Genomic DNA, 22,326 nt, shown 5'->3' with positions numbered 1-22,326 from the left:
ATTTTGTTTGAGGATATCCGTCCAGGAAACGTAAATTGACAAAACAATTTTGAAAAAATATTATTTTAGTCGATTGAATGAAATCGCCTTTCTACTTTCACTATTTTTCTCGTATTTCCTTCTAAAGAAAAGCGACAAACTTTCATATTTAAGATTGATGTAGGAAAAAATCATGATTTTTTTGAAATAATTTTAAATTTGATTCTAAAAATTAACTTTCTACACTAACAGCAAATTTTATTGAAAAAAAAAACCTTATCAAAGTTAGTGTGGATTTTTCTCCCAAAGTGGAAAATCTTATGATTCAAACTCACCACCTGCGTAGGAAGCATTAGCCAATCAAAGCACGTTATGTTTAGTATTTAATGGATGGATCCGCCACTGTATAGGCTAGAAAACGACATTAAAGTTCATAGCAGGCTTGTAACTGTTACACAAGCTCAAGAATTCAGTGGATCATATTTTGAAGGTGAAGCCTAGCTCTAGTATAGGTTCGTAAGGCCATACTAGATAATTCCCTTTTTTTAAATCTCTAACCGAATTAACGAATTTCTAGTGCTATAAATTACTCAAGGAAGAATAACGAAAACAAACGTTTACCTTTGATAAAAAAAGAGGTCGGCACCATACATTGGTACAGCATTAGCTAAGGAAATTAGATCGCAAAGTAATTAGCTTCAATCCTTCGTGAAATCAGTTCAATTCCATGCAGACTTAAATTTTTAACGTAAATTTTACCCTTCTGGTTTGTGAGCCAAATTTAAACCAATTCTAACCGTTATTTGGATATAACGTTCTTTGCATAATGTCAAAAATTATAGTTATGCTTGAATTCAAGCTTTTCTTTAGTTTAGACTTAAGTTTTAGTGCCCCATGAGCAATCTAGAATTCACTCTATGTCTCGACTTGGCCATTTTCGATGTCTATTTCGGAGTTTGTCGGGTTTTTTTGAATTAGAGTCTTCGTTTATTTGAAGCCCTCTTTATCCGTTATTAGTTAGATTTGTCTCAAGTGAAGGTAGTTGAGCGCTTTCTTTGAAAGTTTGAGTTTTAGAACAATAGTCGCCTTCACAGTTCCCTGCGCCATCTTGAAAGGTAGCCGTGCCTTTGCATGCAATGATAGGGACCTGTGAATAATTGTACAAGGTGTTAAAAAGAGGTCTCTATCATTGCAAGCTCACCGTTCGTCTCGCTTCGATGCAAAGGCACGGCTACCTTTCAAGATGGCGCAGGGAACCGTGAAGGCGACTATTGTCCATGTCTTCTTTTCTTGGTCTGTCTTTTGGCCTCATTTTTCCTAGTTATATATGAACTCTTTTTAGAGCATTTTCACAAGAAACATTTTTAAGCCTTTGTCATTAATCTATATCTACCTGCCTTCAGGAAAGGACAAACGCTGCCCTCCGAGGCTTATCCATGTGATAAATCTTTAATTGCCATTCCAAAGACGTAGAGGGAAAAACTTGGTCAAGTTGGCACTACATTGTTTAACTGTTTAAATAGACATATTTCCAAGATGGCGTCTTTTGGCGTCAAAAGAGACCGTAAATGACGATAACAAAATATAGAATTCCAAATCCTGCTTGTCATAATACTACTCATTTTTCTATGTTCTAGATATATTATTTCCTGGCACACAATGCATTTACTACTGGTGCTGTGTCTGGTACTTTCGGTGCCCTGCCAGCCGTCCTTGACCCAGCCAAATATTGCTAAGAAGATCCTTACATTTGGAGGAATATTTGATGTTCAAACTAAAATAAAGGCGGATAATTCCTCCAACATGATCCCTGCTGTGTAAAGATGGCTATGAAAACACGTGAATGCAAACCTGATCTTCTCAGGCGACTATCATATAGAACTGGACATAAAGATGTTAAGGTAAGGGTGTTGACCTCACCTCACCTCTTCACTCACCCACCTCACTCACCACGCACCTCACCGCACACGCAAGCACCGCACCGCAACGCACCGCACGCACCGCACCGCACCGCACCGCACCGCACCTCACCGCACCGCACAGCACCCACCGCACCGCACGCACCAGCACCGCACCGTCACGCACCGCAGCACCACCGAACCGCACGCACGCACCGCACGCACGCACCGCACGACCACACGCACCACTACACGCAGCACCCACCCACGCACCGCACCTCACACGCACCGCACCGCACCCTCACTCACCCACACACCTCAACCCACTCACCTCACCTACCTCACCGACCGCACCTCACTCACCCTCACCTCACCGCACCTCACCCTCACCTCACCTACCCACCTCACACCCACAACTCACACCACAACTCACACCACAACTCACACCACCACTCACACCACTCTCCCACACTACATCATACTTATACTAAACCAACTAAACCCCCACCTCAACTTCAACTCACATCACTACACTTTGCTTCTTGATACACGATGCACTACGGTCTTCTTAATTCAACAGTGTTCAGACGCCTATTCCATCAAAGCTCTGGTTGAATACATAAAGGAAGAAAGACGTAAGATCATTATCATTGGACCAGCCTGCTCTGAGTCAGCAGAACCCTTTGCTAAAGCTGTTCATTTCTATAACTTGATTCAGGTAAGCAGATCTAGTTATATCAAGGAGAAAAATATTTGCATAAATCAGAACAAACTTTTTTCTTACTGTTTCATTTTTTTCGCCAATCCTCTCTCCTTCTCCTTCTCCTTCTCCTTCTCCTCCTCCTCCTCCTTCTCCCCCTCCTCCTCCACCTTCTCCATCTCCTTCTCCTTCTCATTCCCCTTCTCCATCTCCTTCCCCTTCTCCCTCACAGCCTTCTCCAGTTCAATTCAGCAACCAATCCCAAAGCGTAACAGTGTATGTCGTTTTATACTATTCTGTCTTAAAAGATATCAATGGCCAATGCCAATCCAAGTCTGGGATGCAAAAAGGTCTACAAGACATTTGTGCGAACAGTTCCACCTGAACATTACCAAAACATGGGCAGAGTAGAAATGGTGAAATATTTCGACTGGAAGAACGTCGCTGTACTTCAGGAGTCCCTGGATACATACCTGGGATTGTCTAATGACTTGGTTAAAAGACTGAAGAAAGCCAATGTTAGTATTGTTTCGCATGAGACATTTAGTGACGACCCTACGAACGCCTTGGAGAATATTAAGGTAAGCTTCACTCTGCTCTACTGGGCTGCAAAAGTTGTCTTGCTTTCTAGCAGGTATATTGCATGTGACCGGTTGTGCGTACTCATAAAGCATCGCTCCTCATCGTTGTCTGGAGCTTTGCTGAAGTGATCTTTATTTTTCTCCTAGGCTAAGGATGGTCGCGTCATGTTTGGTTCATTCACAGAAGCTACCGCACGTCAGGTCATTTGTCAGGTATGAATTGCTGGTAAATGATGCAAATAGAATAGATAGCACCGACTGACTGACTGACTGACTAACTCATTTACTAAAGCAAGAATAATGGACGGACGGAAGGAGGAACGGACGGAAGGATGGACGGACGGAGAGATGGACGGATTGACCGACCGACCGACCGACTCTTACTGACCGACTGACCCACTGACCGACTGACTGACTGACTTAAGCAAGGTCGATGGCCTGAAGAAACGATGGAGAGTGACTGACTTACTAAACGACCAACTAACCGACCGACTAGCCAGTCAATCAACTATGTGATTGACTGACATATTGATTGACAATCGGCCAAGGCTTTATGCAAAGTTGTGGTCTTCACATCGTTGTTTGACTTTAAATCTATCCTTATCCATCCCACAGGCTTACAAGCTCGGTATGTGGGGACCAAAGTACGTCTGGATACTTATGTCCGGTGGTTACCATGCCCAATGGTGGAATGTCAACGACACAAGCTGCACACCCGAGCAAGTAAAAAGGGGGCTTGGGCCCTACTTTGGAACCAAGGCCGTGTTGCATGATGGGACCAATTTTGACACCGTGGCGGGAAAGGTGAGTTTATTAGCGATTCTACTAATTAGCATATTTTGGCCGAATTATTTGAACATAGCAATTTTCAACCAAAAGGCAACCAATTAATTACCTTATCCTATGACCACACTGTAAACTAAGATTGTATTTTCCCAAAGGCACTTTAATGAAACATTTTTTAGCAGTGAATTTGTGGGCATATGATTTTGTAATAAATAAATATAAAAAAAGATAGATGTATGACATTTTGTCGTTTTAATATTCCGGCCATCAGGATGTGGCCATCAAGAAGCTGAAGAAAATTATGCAGAATGACAAAACGACAAAACATCATACATCTATCTTCTTATATATTTATTTCTTACAGTCAATGTCATTAACGTTGTCCACCAAAAAAAGACATTTACACATTTACACATTTACACATTTAGACTAAAAGAAATATCACGTGTTTCCTCGAAGGTTCTGGCATAAAACAAATGCTGAAATACCATTCTCCATCTTAAATCCTCACTAAATGGTAGGGGCATTCTGGATTTTCGATTCACGAGTTGAATTTTACATTTAAAGTTCAGGCTGACGCACACGAGGCAAAGAATACATAATGAAACACGTAATATATCTTTTAGTCTAAATGTGTAAATGTGTTAATGTGTAAATGTCTTTTTTTCGGTGGACAACGTTAATGACATTGACTGTATTTGTTAAGACGATTTTCGACTCTCAATTTTCCCAAAATGATGTACCCCATATATTTATATAGATATATATATCATATTTATTTATCATATAGGGTTTTTTCAAAATGCTGTATAATGTATCGTATTATACTCTACGATGATCAAGCGCTTAGAGCAATATTTTATAAGCATTAAATAAGATATTAGATTATTTTTATTTTCATTTTGCATAAATGTTTTCCTTCGATATTTACCAATTTCTCGCGCGCTGATTGGTTATTTTTTATCATCAATAAGAGGACAGACAGATAAAGCTGACGTCAACGAGCGCGCGCTCTTTCCGTTGGTTGTTTTGATCACTAAAAATGAGAAGTTTTTATCGTTTTTGTTATTGTAAAATTGTTAATTCACATACAAATTTTCCTTCGATATTTGTTTCTTTATTCATTTTCATTTTGCATAAACGTTTTCCATCGATATTGTTTCTTTTCCTGTTCAGACAATAAAGGAACTAGAAGAGGAGTACGTTAATGAAGTCACTAAAGGTGACTTCCACGAGCCTCATGTTTACGCTTCATTTGCATACGATGCGGTGTGGACGGCCGCGCTGAGTCTGAACAAGTCGCTAAGCTTCATGGATACCAGGAATAAAACTAAAGGAATGACGCTGAGTAATTTTACCTACGATAACGAAGATATGATGAAACTGTTTATGGAGAGTATGAGATACATCAGCTTCTACGGCATGTCGGTAAGGAGGTTGATGGGGTGAGCTTAGATAAGGGGTCAGTTACCCTTCTAATCTTGAGTTGAAAGGATGCAAGGATCGACGAGTGAGCGGGTGAATGTTTGAAGGAACAAAAGAAAGAACGATTAATGAGCAGATGTAGAACGAACGAATTGATAGATGGATGATTGAATGCATTCATGCATGGATTAAAATGAGTGGATGTTTAAGGGAACGAATTGAAAAAACGAAGGAATGAATAAATAACTGACAGGCTGGATGGATGGATGGATGGATGGATGGATGGATGGATGGATGGATGGATGGATGGATGGATGGACAGATGATGGATGGATGGATGGTATTTTACAAACATATTTAAAAAAATGTTTTATCAGGGAAAGATAAGTTTTGACAGGAAATACGAGAGGCTTGGAACTCTTCATTTAGAACAGCGTCAAGGTTAGTCCCATGAAATGTTTTCCCCCCAGTACCAATTCATGGTGTTGCCAAATCATTAATAATGAATTAATATTTAAATCAATAATTCGGATGTCATTCCTAGGTGATAAGATGGTGACTATTGGTTCATTCTGCATGACATCAAAGAAGTTGAGCTTCAAAAAGGACACTAAGATCCAATGGCAAGGTACGCAGTCATATTCTATTCATATTGCTTAATATTCAAATTTTACTAGAGGCTTTGCACCATCACTTGGGCTGCCTATGGTTAGATGGCAGAACAATAAAATCCTTTTGTTCTCGTGAATTGAATTCTTTCTCATGTAAAACGATTGTATTGTTCCTGTTATCTAATATGGCTGCCGTCACGCGATGGTGTAAAACCTTTATTCAGGGGTGAGGGTAATAGCTTGCGCCCTTGGAAGGAATGTAAATAAAAAATACATGCATGACTGTATTAGGTTTTCCGATTTCGTACATTACCGCTGTGTTCCTTGATTGCAAACTCATTTACTCAGGGTTAGCCTCGTATCAGTGTTTAAATATTCACAAATACCAACGGTAAAGTAAAGAATGCACAACTTCAACAATACAAACACTGATATTCCACGGACCTTCACTGGAACACGTGAATATTCTGCACAAAATTGATGCTAAACCTGAGCAACAGAGAAATCAAAGCGTTTGTACTCATTGGATATTGGTAGTCATTGTAATTTCATTTTTTATCACAGTACTAAGAACAGGATTCTCGTTCCCTCTGCAGGGCCAAAGAAACCGATCTGCAAAAGTAAGACGGTTCGCGTGGCGCAGTACATCAATCAGTCTGTGTTCTACTTTATGTTGTCGTTATGTCTCGTTGGAATCATCATGGCTGTGATATTCCTTATCTTCAACATCAAGTACAGAGATGTCAGGTACTTTGGATTCTTAATTCAATATCAGAGAGCTTCGAACATTATCAAACCTTTGGGCTGATCTAAGTCAGGGCAAGGCTAACTCACAGATCAAACCCTGAAACAACCTCTGGGCTGATCTAAGTCAGGGCATGGCAAACTCACAGATCGAACCCTGCAACAACCTCAGTGGGCTGACTTACGACTTACTTAATATAGATATAAATATAAATATAATAATAAATATGATAATAAACTAGATATAAATGGAATTTAGCGTGTTAAGGTTTTGCGGAGGGAGGAGAACCGGAGAACCCAGAGAAAAACCCTCGAATCAAGAGAGAGGCTCTATCAACCAAGCTAACTCGCGATGCTTAGTCCAGTACTGAGAATCCATGATTATATAATAATGATAATAATACGAAAATAACAGACGACACATCGTAAACTGAGGTCTTTAAATTAACATGATAATAATGTTGTTATTGTTCTTTCACAGGTACATCAAGATGTCAAGTCCCCGCTTAAACAACATCATCCTATCAGGCTGTATACTGATCTACATATCTGGTATCTTGGCTGGTATTGATGGACAGTTTGTGACTGAATACATCCACGGTAACCTGTGTCAGGTGGGATACCTTCGTTATAGACATACCTACACTCACTTTGAACACAAACACCACAACGATTTACACCAGCAATTGTATCAGTAACAGCCACGATAACAGCAGCTAAAGCATTAGCACCAACAGCACGTAACAACAACAACAAAAACAGCGCAAGAGAAACAGCAACAACCGCACGTAACAACAGCAGCAGCAAAAGCAACAGCAGCAGCAACAACTGCACCAGCAACAAAAGCAGCAAAAGCAAAAACAAATGCCGCAGCAAAAGCATAAGCAACAGCAGAAACAGCAGCAGTAACAGCAACAGCAGCAGCTAACAACAACAGCAGCAAAAGCAACAGCAACAGCAGCATAATGGTAGTTCCCATCCCCTGTTGCAGCAGATTGGGTGCCTAGGATCATTTTCAATATGAGCAGCATCATTCAACAACAATAGTAGCAACAATTCAATAGTAGCAACAGCAAAAAAACAACAACAACCCGGTACAACAACAACCATCAACAGCAACATGAACTATAATAACAACGGCAGTAACAAAAATAAAAACATCAGCAGCAATCTTACGTACTTCTTTCCTCAACAGATCCAGGCCTGGTTCGTGTCTACAGGTTTTACCTTGGCATTTGGTGCGCTGTTCTCCAAGACGTGGAGAGTACACGTTATCTTCTTGAATAAGACTGAGAAAAAAGTACGATTACAAAAAACCATCCATCCATCCATCCATCCATCCATCCATCCATCCATCCATCCATCCATCCATCCATCCAACCATCCATCCATCCAACCATCCATCCATCCATCCATCCATCCATCCATCCATCCATCCATCCATCCATCCAGTTATCCATCCAACCATCCATCCATCCATCCATCCATCCATCCATCCATCCATCCATCCATCCATCCATCCATCCATCCAGTTATCCATCCAACCATCCATTCTCCTTATAAAAAATCATATTTTTAACATATCCCAATAGGTGATTAAAGACTCTCAGCTGTTCGGTCTGGTATTTGCCTTCCTCCTGATCGATATCCTTATCCTGGTCACCTGGCAGTACATGGACCCGATGATGGTCACCACCATCTATATGATGCCACAGGTATACCATCAACACCAAAAGTCATTTACTAGAGCAGGGGGAGGGGAGGTTAGGGTAGCAAGACCTGGACCCGATGATGGTCAGCACTATCGATATGATGCCACAGGTATACAGTACCATCAACACCAACAGTCATTTACTAGACCAGGGGGAGGGGAGGGGAGGTTAGGGTAGCAAGACCTGGACCCGATGATGGTCACCACCATCAACGTGCGAAATGTTTGCGTCGAGATTTAGCTGCCACTTACAGTCGTACGTTTTAAGTTGTACGGTCAATTTACACGAAGAAATGGACCAATTTCGAATTCCAAATTACCGCTGTGTTTCTTGATTACAGACTCATTTACTCAGGGTAAGCCTCGATTTTGTGTAGAATATTCACGTGTTCAGGTCAAGGTCCGTCGAGTTTCAAAGTGTTTGTATTGTTGAAGTTGTGCATTCTTTACTTTACCGTTGGTATTTGTGAATATTTAAACACTGATACGAGGCTAACCCTGAGTAAATGAGTCCGTGATCAAGGAACTCGAAACCGGTCTATTCGTTTTGTCAGCACGTTGCGCGCAAAAGTTGTGAGGAATAATCGTACCCTGTAAATCTGCAGCCTTAATGATTGTTTTTCTCGCAGACTTTAGAAGGCGGTGATCTGATCCTGATCCCTCACTACTCTCAATGTACCTCACAACATCTCATCATCTTTACTGGTGTTCTGTACGGATACAAGGGATTTTTGCTGCTCTTTGGAACCTACTTGGCTTGGGAAACGAGAAAGGCGAGTGGCCGTTATTTTTGAATGTTGACTGCCTATTTCTGATACATTCTAGTATCACTTCAAGAGCTTTTTATCGGAATTTCAATGATATTTTGCTGCATTTTAGTAGCATTTTTGTGGCATATTTACTGTGATTTGTGTGTCATTGAAGTTGCACTATATTGGCATTTTAACAGTATTTTAGTAGCACTTAAGTGGCTTTTTAGAAGCATTTCAGTGGCTTTCTATAAATTTCTTGTTCAACATTAACTCCTATTTTTAACAGGAGGATGTTTAAACACAAGGGAAAAAATGAAAATGTCTGCTAATCAGAGTCTAAGAAGTGTTTTTTAACGCCATGCTCCAACACATTTTTATCGGTAAATATCTTTTTCCAGGTGACTATCGCTGTTCTGAACGACTCCAAACTGATCGGTATTGCTGTGTACAACGTTGTCATTCCTTGCGTGTTGGTCATTCCTGTGTTATACGTCATCAAGGACAACGTCAGTGCAATATATGGTATGACGTCATTGCTATGCATCCTCTGTACGACTGTCACTCAATGCCTCATTTTCGTGCCCAAGGTAAGACTCTAAGACTGAGACAATTTGTATTTAAAATATGATTTAACAGAAAGTTTTCACATGACGTTACAGCGTTCATGTTGGTACATCAAAACAATACATTTTCTATCCTCCGGGAATAGAATGCGTAAATAGTTGTGCGGCAAAAGAGGGCGAAAGAATAGCATTTTTAAAAATGCGCTCAATAGATTTCCTTCAAACTCGACAGACGACAGAATTAGGTATGATCATTTATTTACCGAGAAACTGAAGTTTCATGAAAATCCATCGATTTTTAAGCGAGCAAGAGGACAATATTGAAAAAAACCGCTGTCAGAAAATCGGCCCGTAAAGAGAAACGCGACTCAAGAATAAAATTTGAAATACACCATTAAAAACCTAAATGTTTGAGCTACTTCATGTGCTAAATTCAGAAATATCCGAGTATTTTTGAAGCGATTAGAGCGAGCTAAAAAATTTTTTTTTTCGTAGGTGATGTACATTTGTCAGAACAAGCATGCAACCAATGACGCATCTCATTTCAGCACCATCCCTAAAAAGAGCTTCGACTCTTCGTTGAACAACACTGCTTCTGAATGCTCCTCTGATACACATGTTACTTTGAGTGCTCGTAAGTACATCTAAGTATTATTCTATTATACAAGGTATGATTGTTTGTACCCTAAAATAAGAAAGATAGACATATCTGTTTTTTAAATCAAATAATTCCTTGTTGGTTGTTGTTACATTCATGATAATTTGTCTTATCAACCATAGATTTAATGTTCTGAGCTTTCGGCCTACTCGGCCATCCTCAGGGAAATGAAAAACGTTACATATTAACAAAGAAAAACGCGATCAAACCATGGCATATGTGCACGCGCATTAAATTAAACAAATTCGCGCACGCTTAGGAAAAAATAAATAAAGCAAATTAATTAATAAATCTGTTTTTATAAAACCTATTTGCTTCCGGAAAAAAAGCAGCATTTGTCAAGAGTGAAATCGTCATTTTCAAAGATTGTAACAATAACTATTACGATAACAGCAACTAAAAACTGCAACGATAAAACCAACAGCAATAGTTTGTCAAATATAAAAATGGAATATTTGCTGGCGAATAGGATTTTTATGTTCCCCTCCAACTGTTTTGTAATTATTTGATTAATAAGCCATTAAAGATAGGCTAAAATTATAGTTACGTAAGAACAGAAGTCACGCGGCAGATGGGCAGCGGTACTCCTTTTGATAGCTGTTGTCATGGGCAACTATCTATCCACGTGATACAACTTCGTGGGATCAGTTGCTTCACGTCCTTGAACAGCTAAGACGTCAGGTCGCATCAAAAAAGAAAGCTAATAAGAAGGGAACCAAGAAAGGCCGTCCTGTGGTTCCTCGGGAAGAGAGTGATGTGGTTGATGCTACAGCTGGAGCGACATCATCAATGGCACTGTCTACCAGTATGTTTAATGAGCTGGTGGCTCGAGTGAGCGCTGAGGTCACAAAGAGTATAACCCCCTTGCTGACTCGAGGTTTAACTCAGACGCAAACTGCAAATGACGCTGCTGCTACATCAACATTTCAACAGGATGCAGATAATGATCTCACAGAAGTACCCCTTGGGCAAAACCTTCAGGAGTCCAGCAACGTAAATGTAACAACTGGCCAGTCACCGGGTGAAAAGTCGGCAGAGACAACAGTTGATGAGGCCGTGAATGCTGCTAATAAATGTGTGAGAGGTGAGCAGCCTGAAAAATCTGTGCCCAGTCAGGTTTTCCAGTCAGTAGGACTCAGTTTAGAGGCTAGAATTCCTGCGAAGCCTAAATCCAAAATTTTATCAAATGAATTTTTTGACTTTGGTTTGTTACTCATGAATCCAGTCACAGAGTCCAAGTATCAAATAAGTGTGGTAAATAGAAGTGGGGACCAGCCTGCTCTGTCCATCGAGCCCACTTCTAAACCCAGGCGCATCTTAAATATTGATACTTGGATGTCTGCTTTCCGGATATTTGTTGCAGTGTATACCCAGGCACACCCTGGCGAAGCACCTCATCTAATGAAATATGGTGAGACCATTCAGGACTTGGCCTCTAGGTCATACAATTGGAAATTTTATGATGAAAATTTTCGTTTTCTGAGGCAAAGTCAGCCTCAACTCTTTCCGTGGGGTAATATCCATTGGGAGCTGTGGTTGCAGGCGCAAGTTAATGTTAGCAAGTCATCATCACCTCTTAATAATAATTCAACTGTTAAACCTAACAAGGCAGGAGTGATACCTAAGGGGTTTTGCTATCGTTTTCACAGGGGGAAAGAGTGCTCGGGCTGTGAATTTAAGCATTCATGTTTTAAATGTGAGGGAAACCACCCTGGCTTTCAGTGCAATTTTCGTCCCTTCACGAAGCCAATCAGAACTTCCAACCAATCCAGCCATTTCAAACCACAGGCTCCCAACCCCAGTAAAATGTGAACGCCTTTGTAAATTGCTTTCTGGGTATACACCGTCTATAGTTGATTTTTTACGTTCTGGTTTTAGTGAAGGATTCCCTTTGCATTTTGAAGGGGAGTTTCTTTCCTTTGAGGCTGAGAACCTGTTAAGTGCACGCAGTAACCCTGATATTGTTTCAGCTAAACTTCAGAAGGAACTGGATGCCCATAGACTAGCAGGCCCATTTCATTCTACACCATTTCCCAATTTTCGAGTTTCTCCTTTAGGGGTGGTACCAAAGAAAACCCCTGGCAAATTCAGAATGATTCACCATCTGTCATTCCCTCAGGGTACTTCAGTTAATGACGGCATTCAGCCTGAAAACACTAGTGTCCATTATGCCACAATTGAGGATGCAATGCATTTTGTTAAACAGAATGGGAGGGGTTGTTTTAGGGCAAAGACGGATATCAAAAATGCCTTTCGCATTATTCCAATCCAACCAGCTGATTATCCTTTGTTGGGGATGAAATGGGACGGTCTTTATTATTATGATCGTGCTATGCCTATGGGCTGTGCCAGTTCCTGTAAAACATTTGAAACTTTCAGTTCATCAGTCGAGTGGATTGCCCGAACTAAGTTAAGGATTTCCTCTATTTTACACTTATTAGACGATTTTCTTATTGTTGCACCATCCGCCAAACTTTGTTCAGATCAGCTACAATTATTTCTTGATACTTGTGAATATCTGGGTATACCAATGGCCCCGGAAAAAACATGCGGTCCATCTTCAACTTTGTCTTTTGCTGGTATCGAACTTGACTCCCAGCTTCAATTAGCACGCCTTCCTAGAGATAAAATCGACAAATGCATTGAGCTTATTTCTGACTTCATTCATCGTAAGAAGGTGACTTTAGTAGAAATCCAGTCTCTGATTGGCCTTTTGAACTTTGCATGCTCAGTGATAATCCCTGGTAGAGCCTTTTTACGACGGCTAATAGACCTCACTATTGGAATCAAAGCGGCTCACCATAGGGTGAGAATTAGTTCGAAGGTTAAGGATGACTTACATGTTTGGCTTACGTTTTTGAAAGATTTCAATGGTAAATCCTTTTTCTTGGATGAGCATTGGACAAATTCAAATAAATTGCAGCTGTATACGGATGCAGCAGGCTCCATTGGTTATGGAGCAATACTAGGCAACCATTGGTGCTATGGGCCATGGCCCAAGTCTTGGCTTGGAAATAATATAGCTTTTCTTGAGTTTTGCCCCATTGTTCTGAGTTTATATTTGTGGGGGGACCAGATGCGTAATCGTTGCATTTTGTTCTTTACTGATAATGAGGCATTAGTTCATGTAATCAACAAACAGTCGTGCCATGATAAGCAGCTCATGTTTTTCGTTCGAAAGTTAGTTGCCATTTGCCTAAAATTTAATATTTTGTTTCGGGCAAAACACATTGCTGGTGTTTCCAACACCTTAGCCGATTGTTTGTCTCGCCTGCAGGTTCACAACTTCATGAAGCTAGCTCCGCCCAGCATGGACTCTCAGCCAACAGCAATTCCTCTACACTTACAGCCTCAAAATTGGGTGATATAGTCTCAAAGCTTTTGCAATCTAGCTTGCAGTTATCATCGGTACCAACTTACAAACGAGCTTGGGCTCTTTTTTATAAGTTTTCAACTTGTGTTTTTCCTAGCAACAATGCTGCTAAGTTGCCAGTTTCCCCATCAGTGCTGGCTTTGTTTATTGCCTATTTATATGAGAACCGTTATGCACCTTCCACAGTTAATACTTACGTTTCGGCTATTGCATACTCACACAAATTAGCTGGTTATGATGATCCTTCTAAGGTTTTTTTACATAGTACAAATACTTAAAGGTTATGGGAAGATAGGGTTTAGGTTGGACAATCGTTTACCAATCACTCTTCCTATTCTCGAAAAACTACTAGCTTCTGCTTCAAAGGCCACAAATTCTTTTTACGAGGCTTGTTTATTCCGAGCAATGTGTGCCATTGCATTTTTTGCATTTCTAAGAGTGGGGGAAATAACTGTGAATGGGAAACGGTCTGCCAACCCCCCGTTGCAAATAAGTCAAGTTTTTAAGCTGTGTAATTCCTCTCTTTATGTTGAAGCCATAAGAATTTCATTTGGAAATTACAAACATAATTACAACAACCGACCTTTCTCGATTACTGTCCATCGTCAGGCTGGGCCTTGCCCTGTTAAATATTTTCTTGAATACCTCGACCAACGTGGTAACATGCCTGGTGCACTTTTCAACCTTAGTTCGGGTGACTCTGTTCCTCGGAATGTTTTTTCATCTTTTCTATCTTCTGCCATTAAACAATGTGGTTTAGATCCTTTTCATTACAAAGGGCACAGTTTTCGCATAGGGGCAGCTACCCACACTGCAGCATTGGGGCTTACCGATGCACAGATAAGAACACTAGGTCGCTGGAAATCCAATGCATTTCTTAAATATATAAGAATTAATAGTTTCTCAGCCAAAACCTCATCTAAAAAGTAATTTATAAGTCATTGTCGTGCTATCATTGTCTAGCAGAGGCAGCAATTTATAGCATGATACATGTCTTAGAAGTGTTACTTGGGCTATTAACACTTTCTAGCAAGGTCAGAAGTGTTTGAATGTTATATATAGAAGAACGGTTGATACTGTCTAGCATGGGCAGCAGTCTTCAACCGGTCAAAACATTTAATTTTCTAAGTGAGTTAAGATTTACCCACACTTTCTTGCAAGGGCAGAAGTGTATCAATGCCTTAATATAATTATGTTGTGCATACTGTATGGCATGGGCAGCATTGTGTCATTAGTTAATTGTTACTGTTTGTTAACCAAATGAAATTGCTATATTATCTTTATTGATTAGGGCAGTTCAGACTGTCTAGCAAGGGCAGCAGTGCTGAATTTGTCAATTACATTTATAATAAGTACTTATATTATACTGCAGAAGGAAATTATATATGATTATTTGGTGCTGCTTTTGCCTGGGGTGGGGCTGCATCTCTGCTTTCCAGGGATGCATTTGGCGTTTGTTGCCCTCACCTTTGCTGGGCTAAATTTGAACAGTTATATCAAATTTTATGAAATGATTGTAAGTATCTAGATTGAACTTATTAACTCAATAAATCGGCTTTGGGTTTTTAACCCATAGCCCTTATCGTTCAATCTTGTCTATCTTTATCTCGCCCAGTAAACAGAGCTCAGGCTTAGCAGCACTTGATATATTTTTAGAATTTAAGGGGAAAGTTGGGGGGAGAGCATAAATGACAGTAATGATAGTTTATAGCTGCATTATCAGTCTCATATTTGTCAGAACAGTGACAACATCGACCAATGCATAGATCAAGATTTAAAAGGGTTTTCACTCCAAAAACATTGAGTTTTAATGTTTATGCAAATTAGCAGCAGCCAGTTATGAAGGTCGTGTATGGATGTAACCGAGTAAAGAATTGTACGCTTAACTCTGAGTGAATACTATATCTAGCCTTAAGACAGCTTATTGGGGCAGTAACCACAGAAAACAAACAAACAAACTAAAACGCACACACACAGCTAAAATAGCCACAACTAGGTGTACAATTAGTATAGCAAATATCACCGTTCGAGAAGAAATAATGAAAAATACCACGCGCATTTGATGAAAGTGGTTTAATACCACGAGTGCATAGCACGACTTTCATCAAAATGCAAATGGTATTCTTCATTAATTCTTCGAGAACTAAGGTGGTAATTTCTAATGCATCTACAGAAAATACTGAAGTAAAAAAATGATAACATCTGGCTCCATTATTTTTGCATTTCAAACAACTTAACACGGTAAAACGTTCTCGGATGTGTGCGATTAATTAATTGCACTGATTGAGAAAAAATGCACTGCCAATCCACCAATCAGAAACAAGCATTTTATGTAGATGTGGTATTAGAACAAAAACTTCACCTGTGTGAAGGCATTTCGTTTTTTCATTCACAAGGAGAAGATGCTTACTCATTCAAGCCGGTGAAAGAAGAGAACAACACGACCATCACCCTACCGACCAAAGATGACAACGATGACAATAAAACCGAGGAGAAAAAGACCGATACCACTTCCGGTTAGCACTTATCATGACGTATTTCCGGTTGTTAGAACTGAACACTTATCGACTCTCATCTTATCATGACGTATTTTTTTGGATTTTCTATTCTTAGTTTCTTTCATTCGCGTGCTTTTATAGAGCAGTTTTCGCATGACAGTGAAAAGGCTCAGTGCCGTATGCGTGCCTTGCCGTGACCGTATTTTTTTCTAGAATTTTGATTGGCGGGTTTTTTCTTTGCGCAATATGATTGGTCTGGCAGTGCCGTGACCTTGGCGTGACCGTGTCCACGCCGTGTTCGTGTCGTGTTTTGGGTATTTGATTGGATGGAGAGTAAATTCTTTTGCAATTTGATTGGTCTGGCGCATGCCTTGCAACGTCACGAGCTTTTCACAGTCTGATTTTTACCCTTTCACCTTAATTTCGCCATCGAAAAATCAAACGAGTTAAGGGTTTTTCTTAAGGAATTGAATACATATTCATTGGAAACAAATTTTATTATTTCATACTTTTCCCCCTTTTTTAGTTAGTAAATTCCGTTTCTCTTTTTCCCCGTTGATTTTGGAAGATATTTATAAGTTTTTCTTATTGATTCAACTAATATCAGCTTAGCTTGATGGCTACGGTATTGGCTATATAACTCTACCGAAAAAATTCTCGGGCATGCGCAATACCATATAATTGGCGATACAATATAATAATCTCTAATAACCAATAAATATATAAGACAAATACTTACGAATTTTAATAGACAACGTTCGATATTTCAAAATCCTAGCATGTGTCGAGGCTTAGCATGGTGCTTCGTGTATGCTACAAAAATATGATTACCCAACACATTTACTAGTATATTTAACCAAGAGAATATGAACTAAGAGAAGGAATCCCCGTGCCCCATCATGTGCACACTTTGATGCTATTTCTAGAATCTATTCTAAAAATATCATCCAATGATATCATTTATTTGATCGTTTGACTTTCTGCACGCGCATAGTACGCGCGCGCTCTACGCTGTTTGCTAACGTTTTCTTGTGCTTTTCTTATGTTCAAATGTTCAAATCTGCCCTCAAGATGACGATGTAGGTCGAAAGCTTTGGAAAATAAATGTAAAAATACTCCAGAAAGTTGAACAAATTACTACTTCAATTTTCTGAAAAACGTAAGCAAACAGAGTAGAGCGCGCGCAATAAATGCACGTGCAGAAAAACAAATGGTTTAAAAATAGCATCAAACTGTGCACATGATGGTTACAAGGCTATATAGGTAGGATTCCTTCTCTTAGTTCATATTCTCTTGATTGAACCATAGATGACGTTAATCTCCTTCGCAATGTTCGACACTTTTGAATCTAGATCATTGTATTTACATCTTCACTGCATATTTGGTTAGTTTTTGAGAGTACTTCATTTGAAAGTCTTGAATTCATGCTAAAAATCTGATGTATCGTACGTGCCCTATTCTACATGCATAGTAATAACGGGTGTTGGGTATGCGAAGTTTATATCATATACACCTATTTCGAAAATCGTTGTGGCACCAAAAGCCTCAAGCAACAAGCCAAGACCGCAGAGAACACCGGTACTTTTAGCTGTAATTAGTTTATTCATGGTGCATTTTCATGTATTGACTTCACAAATTGCTCCAAGCAGGGCTACTTGAGATGATAATTAGTGTAGAGCTATAGCCACTTGCATAAACCATGAATAAATCAATTATAATTAAAAGTACCGACGTTCTCTGGAGCCTTGGCTTGTTACTTGAGGCTCTTGGTGCGACAACGATTTTCGAAATATGTGTATATCTGGGGTATATTAGGGTGTAATATAAATGGGCCAATATATAATGGTAACTCTGTTGTTCAGTATTTATCCTGCTTTTTAAGGTATATTCACTTAATTGCGAAATTATTATCAGGCTCAAAACATAAAACATAGAAGCTGGGACCAAAATGTATCCTGGGAAACGACATAGTTATCCTCTGATGTAATCATTTGAGATAAACAGTCGATATGAAACATGTGTTGAAAGCCTCCATGATTTCTGTCAGTGCAACAATTTATGAACATTCCACGAGTCGTATCACTAGATACGTCATAAATATTCTCCCATGGACCATTTCCTTTAGCCTGCGTCACATCCGGAATTTTCTTTGTAAAGACGGTATTTACGAAGGAAATTCCGGATGTAAGCCAGGCTAATTTCCTTCGGCTGACAATGATTTTTCAATTGAGTGTATATAATATATGCAATGTAAATAGCCGAAGTAGGTGCTGGAGTTTAATGGGGAAAAACAAACTTTCCTTTAAATCGTATTTGTTTCTTTTCTTCTTCTTTTTTCCTTCTTTTCCTTGCTTCCTTGAAGAAAAAGCGTTCCATTTTTCCTTCTCTCTCTCTTTTCCTTTCTTTCTTTTCCCTAAAGTGAAATGAACATCACATGCTTAAAATACGTGCGTGTCTCTTTACTGTGATACAAACACATTGGTAGAGTACAAGGGAAGCAAGCTTATTGGCACAAGGTGTAGCCAAACGTTTCTCTTGCTTTTCAAGTGCTCCACACCTACCTTGGGTGTTCATTTTACATCTGGGACACAGATATTCCTTTCATATTTCTTTTCTAGAACGTTTCAGGTGCGGAAACTCGATACGATTTTTCGTGCGACGTTGCAAGCGACGTCTCTGGCGACGTCGCAAAAAGTACAAAAGATTTCAACGCTTGCGACGTCGCACACGACGAATATCATCGTGCGAGAGCAACGTCGCACGTGTTATCACATGGTACGTCCTAGTCTTAGCGACGTCGCATGAAAAATCACGTCGTGCATGTATCCGCTTCTTTACGCCTAATTTTGCGCAAGAGTTTTTCTGTACTCAGTTTACAATAATCAATAAAACGTAACTTGGTGTTGGAACTGGCACGTGATATCCTTCAGCAACATTTTAGGTCAGTTGCAAACCCCCTTTTTCCTTTATTCTAATTAATCAGCTGAAACTTCCTTTAAGAATTAGGCTCTTTTCAAAATCAGTTGGTTTTGAAATTTAAAGCGCGCACAACGCTCGTAATCCCGCTGCAACATATCAAAGCCTGGCGCGCTTGCGCTTCGTTAGTGACGTCATACTAGACCAAACCATTGCGCGCGCTGCCGTTTGTCACAACAATTAAGATTGACGAAAGACGCTTGTACATCATGGACCGAAAAAAATAGAAAGAACAGTAAAACAATCTCTTGAAATCTTTTGAAAAGAGCGCTAAAGCAAAAGGGAAGAAGGATGGATAGAGCTCACAAAAATATGTCAATTAATCCTGAAAATTCACAAGCTGAAGTAAAAAGCAAAGTCTATCATCAGACGCCGGCCAGGAATGATGCAGAACCTATCTCGTACTGTGGCCATCATTATTTCAATCCACAATGGGTTTATCAAGATCAAGATACCCCGGCTCTCATGTACAATGATGCTGTTTATTTTACCGTTGCGGACGATGGGACGCACTACTTCCATCAGTCGTTTAAAGGAGAGTTCTATCCAGTGTTTGCTTCGACAATGGTGAGTGTTTTTCAGTGTTTTTCAGATGTAAATGTAAGTCAACACAAGTGCGCAAGCCATCATTTTTTGCTGTTAATAATAATAATGATATTTATATTCAGACACGATATTAGCAAATACTATCGATTAATATGAATCCTGATTGCAAATCCAAGATGTTTACAAGTTACTTGCGTTAGCTTACGTTTCTAATGTTAAGGTTTAGTCGAGGTGAGCAGCTTGATAGGAATGGAGACATTCATGTTTACCGTTACTAACTGCAAGCTGGTTTTTAAGAGCGACTTTCTGTAAAAATCCACCAAACGGCGGCACAAGTCAAAAAATCGATTTCGCTCATATTTTATCCATAGGTAGCCTATAGTGTGAAATGAAACGTGCTGTAGTTAGCTTTTTAAAATATTGCTTTGTTTGGCGAGAATTTGAGAAAAACGATTTTGACCGGAAACGGCACTGAAATCGCCTTTCGCAAAGGTCAAAACTATCAGATTCTAATGAGCCTCGCGCTGGAAAACTACGGCTCTGAACATCGTTGAAACACTATATTTTCTTTTTTAGTATATCTCTTCTTAGTTTGGCATTGAAATACTTCCATAATTTTATTTATTTTCGTCTGGAGAAAATTACAAATTTAAGCTATAATCGTCAAATTGCTTGTAAACAAATCATAGGGTCTGAAAATCGCTTACGTTTCATATGTGCTCTTCCTCCAAATTGCTCAAAAACTGTCTTGTAGGCTTTATAAGACAATAATCTTCCACAATATGAAGAGAAATCCCTGGGCAAATCATTTTGACTGAGCCGCTGGAGAGCTTTTTGATCAGCTATTTAGCAATCTTTTTGGCTCGTTGTATATTGCGTGACGTGCGTAAGCTATTTCAGAAATCTCTAAAAATTGACTTCAAGAATAGTGAAATCGATGAAGATTAAGTATTTCTTTCATTTCTAGAATTTTAAGCTATTATTTGGAAAATTTTTGGACTGTTTGTTTACCTCCGAGGTCATGAACCTTGAATCTTGCGTTACATTGTAGTCAACAGAAATGACCAGGGACTTCGCTGCGATTCCTGATCATAAATGGTTACAAAAGATTTTTTAATTTCTAGGCGCGCCGTAAAACATTTGTGCTTGCAGTCTTTCTTACTTAGTTTTAGCGAGCAAATTAAATATATATCAAAGATTTCGATGCAGGTTTGCTATTATTTGTTTTGGAACAAAATTTCATAAATGGGATTGCTGAGTGGCAGTTTGTACATTTTAATAAGGTGCTATAACTACGCACAAAAATCCCGTGAGAATGTTGTTTTTATCACTATATTGCTGTGAAACACTCAAAATAAATCAGTAGTAAAATGGAAGCGCACTGTTCATTTTACACGCTTGTTGGAGGGCATTGTACCTACGATCGGAGAGACAGGAAGCACTCAACAGAGATAGTTAGTTTGTTAACGTGCACAAAAGATATTTCTTCTCACAAATCACTTTGGAGCTTTCAAGATGTTGACAATGAAGTTGATTTAATTCTTGCCCGTGCATCAATATTTGAACGCTCGGAAAACATCGAGTCAATGAGCATTTGTCCCTTCCATCGCCTCACTCTTGGAATTGGATGGAAAAGAAGTAGTACCAGGTGTAGCGTTCCTCAAATGCTATCTTGTCATGCCGGTAAAGCAAAATTACCAAAGGGGGATCGAGGAATGTCAAAAGTACTCTCTCGCCAAGTAAAAAAACAAAGGGGTATTTTGATTCCAGTTGGTTCAGGTAATATCAAGTAAATCGATAACTTTTCATTACTGAGAATAAAGACATTTAAATATTGAGATGAAATTATTTATGGTCAAGGGTTGTGCCGATCGTGCAGAGAGAAACTTCAAACCTTTACTGAAGTACAAGAAGATGAAGAACACTCAACAAACAAGGAGGAAGCAGAGGAAATCGAAAGTCTGATTGACGGAATGTACAACTTGAGTTTGGTAAGCAGCAACTAGTTTTCTTTATTCCACACCATTCAAAATACTTAGACCGCAATGCTTGATGGGTACACACCGTAGAATATACCACCAACTATATAACGACGCCCTTTCTGGATTCTGATTGGCCCGCCAATTTTCAATGGTTTGAGATAGATAAATGTGAGGCCGCTGATTCAAAGAACTTATTAAATGGGATAGGTTTGATGTTATTTTCTTCAGATAGCATTTGTATCCCATATTTCTTTCTTCAGGTCTGCTGACTCACAGTAAGTTTAAGTTAACTTGTGTGTATTTTTATATCAAGGTCGAGAAACTTCAAACCCTTGAAGTACAAGAAGATAAAGAAAACCTCCCAGTAAAGACGGGGAAACCGAGAGAACTTCCCGATTCTGTAGAAATCGAAAGTCTGATAGATGGAATAACCAACTTGAGTTTGGTAAGCGGCAACTAGCCTTCTTATTCCATACCAACGAAAATACCTAGACCGCAATGCCATACAGCCAATTATATAACCAGGCCTTTTCTGGCTTCTGA

At 39.4% G+C, this 22,326-nt stretch overlaps 3 protein-coding genes across 3 annotated transcripts; all 3 read left to right on the top strand.

Annotated features, from left to right (window-relative positions):
- The first annotated feature begins 1,802 nt into the window (after nt 1–1,802).
- On the top strand, nt 1,803–5,272 carry LOC148912149 (gamma-aminobutyric acid type B receptor subunit 1-like). Its single transcript, XM_089027973.1, has 7 exons — nt 1,803–1,880; nt 2,458–2,595; nt 2,886–3,158; nt 3,306–3,371; nt 3,774–3,962; nt 5,121–5,213; nt 5,267–5,272. Exons 1-7 carry the CDS (start codon nt 1,803–1,805, stop codon nt 5,270–5,272), a joined length of 843 nt encoding a protein of 280 aa, XP_088884099.1.
- A 3,243-nt stretch (nt 5,273–8,515) lies between these two features.
- Nucleotides 8,516–16,748, top strand: LOC148912148 (gamma-aminobutyric acid type B receptor subunit 2-like). The gene is made up of 5 exons (XM_089027972.1): nt 8,516–8,545; nt 9,065–9,208; nt 9,586–9,774; nt 10,246–10,384; nt 16,178–16,748. The coding sequence occupies exons 1-5, from the start codon at nt 8,516–8,518 to the stop codon at nt 16,300–16,302; spliced, it is 627 nt and encodes a 208-aa protein (XP_088884098.1). The 3' UTR covers nt 16,303–16,748.
- On the top strand, nt 12,671–13,921 carry LOC116286575 (uncharacterized). Its single transcript, XM_031693135.2, has 2 exons — nt 12,671–13,214; nt 13,686–13,921. Exons 1-2 carry the CDS (start codon nt 12,705–12,707, stop codon nt 13,776–13,778), a joined length of 603 nt encoding a protein of 200 aa, XP_031548995.2. The 5' UTR covers nt 12,671–12,704; the 3' UTR covers nt 13,779–13,921.
- Nucleotides 16,749–22,326: the final 5,578 nt, after the last annotated feature.

The sequence above is a fragment of the Actinia tenebrosa genome, unplaced genomic scaffold (assembly GCF_029948245.1).
Source record: "Actinia tenebrosa isolate PJP-AT-01 unplaced genomic scaffold, QUT_ActTen_1.0 PGA_scaffold12__29_contigs__length_12842862, whole genome shotgun sequence".
Classification (NCBI taxonomy): Eukaryota; Metazoa; Cnidaria; class Anthozoa; order Actiniaria; family Actiniidae; genus Actinia; species Actinia tenebrosa.
Note: the sequence above shows the minus strand (reverse complement) of the source record. Positions and strands in the feature narration are given on the sequence as shown.

Excerpts from the sequence above, each read along its gene's own strand:
- LOC148912149 (XM_089027973.1), top strand. The coding sequence starts at position 1,803 with ATGGCTATGAAAACACGTGAATGCAAACCTGATCTTCTCAGGCGACTA. Across the intron at positions 1,881-2,457 it reads CTGGACATAAAGATGTTAAG|TGTTCAGACGCCTATTCCAT; the intron begins GTAAGGGTGTTG and ends TTAATTCAACAG. Across the intron at positions 2,596-2,885 it reads ATTTCTATAACTTGATTCAG|ATATCAATGGCCAATGCCAA; the intron begins GTAAGCAGATCT and ends CTGTCTTAAAAG.
- LOC116286575 (XM_031693135.2), top strand. The coding sequence starts at position 12,705 with ATGAAATGGGACGGTCTTTATTATTATGATCGTGCTATGCCTATGGGC. Across the intron at positions 13,215-13,685 it reads TCAAAGCGGCTCACCATAGG|GTTCACAACTTCATGAAGCT; the intron begins GTGAGAATTAGT and ends TCTCGCCTGCAG.
- LOC148912148 (XM_089027972.1), top strand. The coding sequence starts at position 8,516 with ATGGTCAGCACTATCGATATGATGCCACAG. Across the intron at positions 8,546-9,064 it reads CTATCGATATGATGCCACAG|ACTTTAGAAGGCGGTGATCT; the intron begins GTATACAGTACC and ends TTTTTCTCGCAG. Across the intron at positions 10,385-16,177 it reads ACATGTTACTTTGAGTGCTC|GAGAAGATGCTTACTCATTC; the intron begins GTAAGTACATCT and ends TTCATTCACAAG.